Here is an 11,118-nt window from a genome sequence, read left to right on the forward strand (position 1 = left end):
AAAAGAAATTTCGGCCTCGAAATTTACCTGACTCAAACATATATGGGTATTGCTGTCGAATCAAATCTTCGAGTTCCCAAGTGGCCTCTTTAGTGCCATAATTCTGCCACAAAACCTTAACTAAAGGGACAATTTTCTTCCTCAATACCTTAACATCGCAATCCAGAATCTGAATAAGTTCCTCTTCAAAAGTTAGATCCAGTTGTACATCAATCTCCTCAATAGGGACAATGTGCGACGGATCAAATCGATACCGTCTCAGCATTGAGACGTGGAACACATCATGAATCCGCTCCAACTTTGGCAGTAACTCTAATTGATAAGCAATAGGCCTGACATGTTTTAAAATACAGTACAGTCTAATGAACCTCGAGCTTAACTTGCCCTTCCTTCCGAATTGGAGGACCTTTTTCCACGGAGAAGCTTTCAAAAATATCCGATCACCTACAACATACTCGATATCTTTCCTATTTACATTAGCATAAGATTTTTTTTTATCAGAAACGGCCTTCAGACGGCCTCGGATCAACTAAACAGTGTTTTTGGTCTAGAAAACTAGCTCGGGACCTAAAACCCGATTCTTACCTTACTCAGTCCATTATAGTTAAGTCTTTTATAACTTTCTCATACACTTAATAGGCTCTTTGTGCTCGACCAAAACTCTCGAATGTACTATTCTTTAGGCTTACTCTTTTTTCACTTAAAAATACTCTATAATTAAATCCTTAGTTACCGCTAACGGGCGAATACCTTACACTAGTATGCATTAAAACTCTAATTCGCTAGCAAGTCAGTAGGATAGTGGATTATACTATCATAGTGCGCTAAAACAGCTAACATGTATACCTCACTAGTCTTTTAGTCTTTTTGGATCCCTCAATTTTAAGATGTGACAAACTATACTTAATTCAAAGCATTGTATCATAAAAAAAATACAATTAAAATATATAATGAGATTATTAAAAAAAATATTAACAGTATACCTAAAAAAGAAGTTTGCTATGGTAACAGTATATATTAACTTTGAAAAGTTAAAATAATTTCAGTATCACGTGTGGGAATGCACACACGTGAGACAGACGGCACCATACAAAGCCAAAGAACCCCTCGAATATGCTCTAAGGGAAAAAAATAACATTTATCCTCCAATGCCGAATCCAAAATCTCAAGCTCCGAACAGTGAACCTCCGAGCTCTGAATGACGAAACTGCCCGTGCTATCTCCTCAAATTTACCTTCTTTGGGGCTTACGCCATGCTTTACTTCACTGAGCTCCTGCACCCCACTTTCATGGATGTCTTAGAAGCCTGGCCTCGGCCTCGGCCTCCGCCTCGCCCTTGCACTCTCTTCTCGCCACGAACTCCCTCGTGTCTGATTCGCTCCTTTAGTTTATTATCACCGTACGTACCGCCTGCTCCGTTTTATTTTTTTTCAGTGTATATTGCCTTTGTTTAAGGATAAGGATTAACCCATTTTTGTAAAGCTGTGAAAGATTGGAGCTTGTTTTTCATTTTTCTATTCTTCTTTTGATTTTCCTTACTTTTTCATTAGTGTCTTAAAACAGAATTAGTTGGATAGCTTTGTTGAGTTATAATTTTAAATAGACTTATTATATTCGTAGAACAGTAGAAGTAGCTGATATGCATTAATAAGGGCTTTAGCATCCCTTGGTTATCAAAAGTTTTTTAAATGGATGATTTGCATTTCGTGCTGAATGCCACTGCTAAGAACACTTCATCCTCATGTAGTAATGAAAGAAGCCTCTTTATTAGTTATAATTACTTCTTGTTAACTCAATTGCTTGGGTATCACCCTATGAATGCGGGTCTCCTTCTTGCACTTATGTGGTATGTAATTCGAGAACCTATAAAGTTGTATTTTGTGATACTAATGATGCTCTAATGAACATGTTCACCACCTTCTTGGTGGTGTTGTAATTTCAATTTGTTGGACTTATTCAAGAGCGAAAACAGCACCTAATATACTCAAGCTGTGAACTCATGTTTATGCATTTTTGCTGCATTGTACTTATTTTCTTTCTAGAGTCTGTTTCCTTAACTGGGAAATCTAATTGTTTCAAATGCAAAACGTTAATATATATTGTTGTAGGAAGAGGCAGAACTACAGTTTGGACATGGTTGAAAACCATAGATGTCATTGGATTGAAATGTCTTAAAAAAGGAATTGCTTCTTCTCTTTCCCACTCTTTCAAAATCAATGACTGATTTGTACTGTTGAAGCAGGTTTCCTGGCCATCACATACCCCTTGGGAGTGTGTTCAGATTTACTCTGTGTGCTGGAAATCATAATTCTTTGACAAGATCCCCAGTTATGTCTGCAAAGAAAGGTAAGTGACAGTCCTATTTTGCTATTTTCTATTGACTTAAAACATTATATGCCTTTATTATGTTGGTAGATGTGATGATATTAACTGACAGAAAGCACTTTGATAAATCTAGACTTTTTATGCTGTTCCTGGAAATATAAATCTTAAAGATTAATCACAAATTTGTCCTTCTCAGGAAATACTTTCCTGTATTTCAGAATGAAATATAAATCTTAAAGATTATCACAAATTTATGTTGTTTCTTTTCTTTTCTTTTTTTCCCATACTTATCCACATATAATGTGACCTTCTCAGGAAATACTTTCCTGTATTTCAGAATGACAAACTGAACTAATTTTTCTCAGGTCTGTCAACTGCCACTTTTGAAGGACTATATGAGGTAGTTTGGACTGTGGAAGCAGATTTGGCAGAAGGTCAACTCCTCTACATTAGTGGGGAACCTGTTGCCTTAGGCTGCTGGAAACCAGAGACCGCAATCCTAATGTCTCCTACTGAACATGCAAACATATGGATGGCTGAAGTCAAGGTAGGCTGATTCAATTTTGATAAGTGGCACAGTTGGCCTTCTTTAGGATGTAAAACAGTGTCAAAAGTCTTGAGGACATATTCTTTTGCCACCTTCGCAGCAATGAAGTTTATCCTGACAAAAAATAAAGAATAATGATATCCATTAGATCTCTATTTTTTCTTTTACAATGGAATTTTGATTTATAGGGCCTTTCTTTTGATTAAAGGTAGGTTGACAATAATTGTTACATATTCATTCAAAAAATGAACCTGGTCATTTGGGTAAATTGTATTCACTGATATTTGGCAGATAGCTTGTGGTGTAAATTTCAAGTATAATTATTTCATAAAAGGAGAAAAGCAGCCTTCATCTGACATCACTTGGAGACCTGGGCCACAATTTTCTTTGTCAGTTCCTCCACGTAAGAAACCAGAAAGAAAAATCGTGGTGAGAGATTCATGGATGAGTCCTAAATCTGAAACCTATCCACCGCATACTTGGGGGTCGTGGATTGAGGAAATTAGTACTCCAATAAAACCTTCAGTCTCTCAAGCTGAAGGTAACATCTCTATTTTGGGGACATTTTGTATGTAACTTACTTCTTTAAAATGTTTCTGAACACTCAAATGCTTCCAGTGCTTTGACAGATGAAGATAAGATTATGAAACATCATGAAAGTGATCTAAGCGAATCGAAGCCCTTCTTGAATGACCTTATAGCCATGGATGAAATAGAACCAAGTGATATGGTTGCAATTAGTGATGCAGAGGAGGGATTATATTCTACTATTTCTGAAAGAGACCAGCCTGTTGAGGAACCTTGGTTTTTGCATTCACCTCTGTCCTGTCTCAGTTATGGGGATGGTATGGAGGCCAACAGTGCCAAAGATGAGAAAACCAGGTTGGAAGCAAATAATCAGCATGACCAAATTACTGAGAAGTTTTTGTCCGAAGAAAACAGCCATGTAATTTTCAAGGACTCTGTATCTACTGTTATTTTGATTAATTCTTCGATATGTACCATGCAAAGGATTGCTGTACTGGAAGATGGTAAACTGGTTGAGTTGTTACTTGAACCAGTTAAAAGCCATGTACAGTGTGATAGTGTATATTTAGGAGTAGTTACAAAACTTGTTCCCCATATGGGCGGTGCATTTGTAAATATTGGAAGTTCAAGACACTCTCTTATGGACATAAAGCACAACAGAGAACCATCCATATTCCCTCCATTTCGTCGAAGGAAAAAGAAACAAGCCAAAGATTTTGCTTCTGGCAGTCTTAGTGAGCCTTCCGCAGCAAATGAAATTGAACCTTCCTCCGAAGATGTTGTTTTCTTTGAAGATGCTGCAGAAGATGACTTTGAGGACGAGGATATGCAATTTATGCATAATAACTCTGATGGTAATGATGTTGGTGATGATTTTGATGTTTTAGGAGTTCTTAAAGAGAACGTGAATGGTAGTGTAGTTGATTCTGGTGAAGTGGATGCTGATTTTGAAGATTTGTTAGATGGAGAGCACCACCTAGAAGGAAATCTTATTGGTGCCTCTTCTTTAGAAATGTCTAATAGCTGTTCTGTGTCACATTCCCAAGATATAGAGGGTGCTGATGAAAACAAGTGGCACCATGTTCGAAAGGGCACCAAAATAATTGTGCAAGTTGTGAAAGAAGGATTGGGTACAAAAGGTCCCACTCTGACTCCTTATCCAAAATTAAGAAGCAGATTCTGGGTATTTTCTCTCCTTTCTCCTACTTCAATTCCATCTCTGCTCTGTCTAAAGCTTGACTTTATAAGTTGCTTATTTTTCTGAAGTAGTTTTCCTGGGTTGCAGATATTACTCACTTGTTGCGACAGAATTGGAGTCTCAAAAAAGATAACTGGTGTTGAGCGTACACGCCTGAAAGTCATAGCAAAAACTTTGCAGCCGCAGGGGTTTGGTCTAACTGTAAGGACTGTTGCCACTGGACGTTCTTTGGAGGAGCTGCAGAAAGACTTGGAAGGTTTGCTTTCGACTTGGAAAAATATAGTAGAACATGCTAAATCTGCAGCTCTTGCAGCAGATGAAGGTGTAGAAGGGGCAACTCCTGTTTTGCTGCATAGAGCAATGGGTCAAACACTCTCAGTTGTTCAGGATTACTTTAATGATAATGTAAGTCTGTCATTTATCTTGTCTTCCATTCTTCCGTATACCCTTTCAGATGTTTTATTTTACATTAGGAGCTTATGATAGTCTTTCAGTATCACCTAATATCACCTCTTTTTTCATGTACCTTTCAGGTTAACAAAATGGTAGTTGACTCGCCAAGAACATATCATGAGGTATTACATTATTAGGACTGAGGCAATGAGTGCTTCTCCATCTGCATGCACGCATGCATGTTTTTTATTTCCATTCATGGTGTATCCTCAGTTCTATTTAATTTTTCTTCTTGGTGAAATTTTAAACATAGTTAAAGTTACTGAATTTATTTTGTTTATAAAGAAAAAATGGCTCATATATTTTTACCCAATATTTCTGATTTTAGCATCATTGTTATCCATACATCTCACTGTTCCTTTATTAGTTATTTCCTATGAGATACCTTGATATCAACTCTTCTTTTGGTGTCAGGTTACCAACTATCTTCAGGATATAGCTCCTGATCTTTGTGATCGAGTAGAGTTATACGATAAAAGAATTCCCCTTTTTGATGCATTCAACATTGAGGAAGAGATCAACAGTATCCTTAGCAAAAGGTGAGGATAGCTGTTATATGCAAATCTCTTAATTTTTAGGTAAATTGTAGCTGTGAGGATGGGTTTGTGAACTTTGTAAATTCTTATAACGTTCCCTGATCTCCTGATAGATTTGATTCCTTATATCAGCTGATTAACTATTTGTGAATTAATTAGAGAATTGGGTCTGGAAGAGAAATTTTAGCTATCTTTATAGCCACTTTTTGAAATGGGGTGCCGAGACCCAAGAAATGGCAGTCAAATTATCTGTTCCTTTAATTGGCTTCTGAGTTTTCCAGGCATCTCTGCTATGTTTTGTCCTTTTCTCAAACTTACATATGCCACTTAAACATCCCGCAAGCTACAGTTACGGAGATGATCTTAAAAAGTTAAATAAATAAGCTGAATAGTTCTAATTCATTCCTATCAGAGAAGCCATACTGATAACTCCCCCCCCCCGGATGGTTATGTAACGTGCTGCTGTGTTACTGGGGAATGTTCTATACCTTCTATGTTTCCTGTCTGATGTCATGTACAACTCTTGCCAACAGGGTTCCACTACCAAATGGAGGTTCCTTGGTGATTGAACAAACAGAGGCCTTAGTCTCAATTGATGTGAATGGAGGACATGGGATGTTTGGTCATGGAACATCACAGGAAAAAGCCACTTTGGATGTCAATCTTGCTGCTGCAAAACAAGTATGTTGAACAAATTTTATTATAATTATTTTTTTCCACTTTGTATGCACATCCATCCCACAATCATAATTCATGTGTTGGTTTCATCAATCTGAGAGAGGAAATATGCCATTGGACAATGGATCCTAAATTTTTTATTACTTTATTCAGAAATATAATTAGGTATTGTTAATTGATTTCTTTATACTCCAACTGTTAGTGATTTTTTGTTGCATGTGAGATGGGTAATCACTTTATCTCATAGTGGTTGCAGATGTCAACTCTAAGACCCTTGTTGTGAATGGCAATAATCAATTCAACTGATATAAACACAATCATGCTACTTAACTTTTGTATTAAGATTTAAAAAATTCGGCTTCTGTATCCCAATAATTATTTACCTTGATATAAAGTCAGTAATGCTACTCAACGTTAAAAATGAGAAGCTTCATCTTTAGTTAGTGTAGGAGAGAGGAGGTAGTAAAGGTGAAAGAAACAGGGGTAAGTATCTTTTATTAAGTGCTTGTATACTATGCATAATTAATCTTCCTTACAGCCTCTTGTTCTTTTTGTATGTTGTTTTCAATAAATTATCCACCAATGCTGACCATTGGATCAAAGGATTTGTTATTAAACAGTAACTACTATTTTTCAGATTGCTAGGGAGTTACGGCTTAGGGATATTGGTGGCATTATTGTAGTGGATTTTATTGATATGGCAGACGACTGTGAGTCTCTCTCTCTCTCTCTCTCTCTCTTTCTTTTATGGCTATCTTTGCTTCCTGTCTGTCTATTGAAATTGCTCTAGATGCTTATGTTATGTTTTCTATGAATATTTGTTATCTGTGTTCATCGGAGTTCTCTCTTTCACCTTTTAATTGCTATATGTCTTGCTTAGACTGTTAGAAGTATCCTACAGTTATTGTGAATTTTTTTTTCTGTCTCAGTTAGCTGCTCTAATAGAACATGAAAATACTATATACATTATAATTCTCTCTCCCTCTCTCTCTCACTCTCCAACTTATTATTAGACTGCTGGGGTAGATGCTACATGCTTGAAGTAGTAAAACTAATTAGTCTTGAAGTGTTCTAACTTCAATGGAGTTAAGGAAATCTCTCATTGATGTTTACTTGGCTCTAATTTTCAGCAAACAAGAGATTAGTATATGAAGAAGTTAAGAAAGCAGTTGAGAGAGACCGATCAATGGTGAAAGTCTCTGAATTATCGAAACATGGGCTCATGGAAATAACAAGAAAGAGGGTATGCTGGTTCCTGAAATTTTATTTCTAATTTTCGGGGAACTTTGCTCCTATGAATGATGTATATCTATACTTGGTCCTAATTTATCCTAATTTGGAACCCAAGATAAAACCTTATTTTCAAATGACAATATTTAATCTTCAATTCTACCTGAACTATTTCTTTAAACTTATAATTGGTGTAATCTTTGAACAGGTTCGGCCTAGTGTCACATTTATGGTTAGTGAACCATGCACTTGTTGTCATGGTACGGGGAGGGTTGAAGCTTTGGAGACCTCCTTTTCAAAAATTGAACAAGAAATTGGTCGATTACTTGTAAGTTTTATATATATATTCTGGGCATAGCTCATTTTGCAACTGAATGATAAGAGTTTAATGAAGTTCTCCTAATTTCGGTTATAATAAGACCTTGTTTTCCTCTTCTTTTAATGGGAATGAAAAATTCATCTGTTTATACCTTTCTTTCTTTTGGAATCAGGCGGTGATGAAACAGAAGGCACACCCTGAAAACCCAAAATCTTGGCCAAGATTTATCCTGAGGGTTGACCAACACATGTGCAATTACTTAACTTCGGGGAAAAGGACAAGACTTGCAATTTTGAGTAGTTCCCTGAAAGTTTGGATTCTTTTGAAGGTGCATCATGTTCATTGAGTTATTTCATTTCTGCATCTTTAAAGTTAGCATATAAATGATACAGTTGAAATACATTTCTTTTAACTCAGTATTCATATATTCAACTGTTGTATGCTTGGTATTTGGCATTATTTGTCTATAGACATGCTTGTTCATTGTCTCATCATCCCTCAATTCCCAGTTATTGTCGAAGTCTATTTTAGGTGGTAATTCATCTAGTTCAGGATCATGCATCAACAGAACATGTTATCTACCTTCTACCTTGATATCCTTGACCACTACTATCATTTGTGTTTTTGCAAAAAATTTGATTGAACCTGAATAATTTTTGTATGTGGATTTGGCTGGAACTAAAAATTGTCTGGATGATTTGTTTGTATTCTACAGTCTTATTTTGCCATTTTTTCACTGATCACCATAATTTTATTACACAGGTTGCACGAGGTTTCACCCGGGGAGCATTTGAGTTGAAACCATTTACAGAAGAGAAAGCAGACAAAAACCAGCATCAAGTTGCTATATCAATGCTACGAACAGCAGAAGCCGGAACTAGCAAATCTGGGAAGAAACTGACGCTTGTTCCAGTTAAGAGGGCCAAGGTTGATAGAAAATAACAGAGAAGGATTGATCTTATAGAACGTGGGCTTCTTCCCCCCCACCCCACCCCCCCCAAACCAAAAGATCTTATATTCAGAGGAAGGATCAACAAACAAAGAGCTTACCGAAGTTATGGTTAGTATCAAAGTGATTTCGAGGGCATTGTTGCTGTTAGTACTCGTACACTGTAAGTCAAACCAGGATAGCTCCTACTACCTTTTTTTCTTTTTTTTTTTTTGGTTTCCATATTACTTGGCATGCCAATTTTGATCCTGAGAACATCTTTCTGGACTGTAATGTTCAATGGTTTCACTTAGAAAAGCTAGATAAATTTTTTACCCTCAAATGTTCAATGGATTGTAGTGGTTGAGTATCATTTCCCCGAGAAATAAAAGTTCATATCTTTAGAGTTTAGGGTAATTTATAAATAGGACAATCAACCGTCTCAATTCTAATTTAAGAATGCATTGAGCCAGGAGAATAGTAGGTTGGTCTCTCAACCTGCAGGCTGCAGATGCCTAATCCCTTGATATAGTATTAAACATAAATCAATAATACTGTGTTATTATTAGATGCAAGAGCCTGAGATTCAGAATTCAAGCTCTTAGCATGGTTGAAACTTGAAACAATCAAATCGGTTGGTTGGATGATTTCAATCGTAAACTGAAGACCTGGTAGGTCTGGTACTATATAAAGAATAGGGATCTCTTGAAGCAGTCTAAAAAGAAAAAAAAATGGTATCATATTTGATTGAACCTATAATTTCTTATTCTGCTAAGCAATATACGTGGTTTTATTTACTATAATCAATAAACCATTTTTATTTGAGGTTGTATTTAAATGATGGATTGGATTGGGAACCTAGAATCACACCGGTTTAACTTTCAGTTGATGAATTCAGAATATTCTGCCAATCTTCCGAGGGCATCTTTCTAAAACACTCCTTCCACCATTTGCATTCAAATCCTTTTAATTACAAGTTCTGTTCTACTTTTTTATCTTACATGTTGGCTCTAATGCGACAACTGCAAAGGTTCAACCAAGTATGTTTCATTTGTTGTTAATACATGACCATCACTTGGGCGGCCATTAAATCCTCTCTGCCTCAGAACCCAGCAGCTGTAACAATGAAAACTATGGCGCCTTCTGCTAATATGATGAAACAAGGATTGCCAATCATATGTAAAGCTTCGATTTCTGATGTTTTCTATGATGGCATAATAACTTATTTAGCCCTCCAACTTTATAAAAAAGTTTATTTTAGCTCTTCATTTAATTTTTCGTCTTTTCTATATTTTTTTTTGTTAAATCACTCCAAAATAAATAGAAAAGTTAACATTTGTTAACTTTGCTGAGTATATGTGAATTGTCATGTGATGATATGTTAGCATCTAATTAATTTTTAAAATTTTTAATATTTAAAAAAAGTTTATGAAAATTTTAAAAACAAAATCATTACAATTATTTAAAAATTATAAAAGTTATTGAAAATTTTTAAAATTTTAAAAAAATTAGATGCCATGTTAGTAAAATTAACAAAAACGATAACTTTGTTATTCATATTGGTATAAAAATCTACTTACATATACCAAAATTAAGGTATGCAGATTATTCCTTCTTAAGTACAATGGAGGCCGTAACTTGAATCGTGTTATGCTTCAAAGATTGAAGCCAAACATGTAGCAAATAATTTAAGAATTTTACGTAAACAAGGGTAAAGGGAATAAAACACAGTGAAGAAATTAATATGTGAGGTCTTTTTTATTATTTGAATAATATAAATAAAAATTATTTTCTGAAATAATATTCTAGATGTTTGTTTTTATTTGATTGGGAATTATTATTCTTCACCAGACCTCTTGTCGGGAACAACTTTTTCATTCTGAAAAAATTATAGGAATAATATTAGGAACAATTAACCTTAAGAATGACACTCACACTATGTTGTGAACAACTAATGGAACAACATGATGTTGGGAACACTTTGGAGCTAGCTTTCGAGATGTTCTCCCTTGGGAAGTTTAGAATATGAACATTGCTAAAGAATATGCTTCTTAACCTTTTTCTAAAATACAAGTACTTCCTCTCCTCGTTAAATAAAAAAAAATACACTTTTATTTGATAAACAGGTAATACTTTATCTATCAAAAATAATACTTGAGTGTAACTATCATCATTATATAATTTCTCTTTTTATTAAATATACATTAACAATGGTAAGGCATTGTTCTCTTAAAAGGAAGATTCAAGTTCAAACTTTGGAAATGAAATTGTTAGAAGGAGCAGCCATGAACCTCGAACATAGATCATAAAACAGACATGAAGAATATATATATATATAAACACATTAACTAATTTCTCTCAAATATTTTATTTGGA

At 35.2% G+C, this 11,118-nt stretch overlaps 1 protein-coding gene across 1 annotated transcript; it reads left to right on the forward strand.

The window, feature by feature from the left end:
• The first annotated feature begins 1,113 nt into the window (after positions 1-1,113).
• LOC107924528 (ribonuclease E/G-like protein, chloroplastic) lies at positions 1,114-9,153 on the forward strand. The gene is made up of 14 exons (XM_016855021.2): positions 1,114-1,399; positions 2,243-2,346; positions 2,691-2,872; positions 3,164-3,413; positions 3,502-4,583; positions 4,686-5,003; positions 5,132-5,173; positions 5,466-5,590; positions 6,121-6,268; positions 6,903-6,975; positions 7,396-7,508; positions 7,704-7,823; positions 7,987-8,142; positions 8,577-9,153. Exons 1-14 carry the CDS (start codon positions 1,254-1,256, stop codon positions 8,754-8,756), a joined length of 3,039 nt encoding a protein of 1,012 aa, XP_016710510.2. The 5' UTR covers positions 1,114-1,253; the 3' UTR covers positions 8,757-9,153.
• The last annotated feature ends 1,965 nt before the right edge of the window (positions 9,154-11,118 follow it).

Source organism: Gossypium hirsutum, chromosome A11, assembly GCF_007990345.1.
Source record: "Gossypium hirsutum isolate 1008001.06 chromosome A11, Gossypium_hirsutum_v2.1, whole genome shotgun sequence".
Taxonomy (NCBI): domain Eukaryota; kingdom Viridiplantae; phylum Streptophyta; class Magnoliopsida; order Malvales; family Malvaceae; genus Gossypium; species Gossypium hirsutum.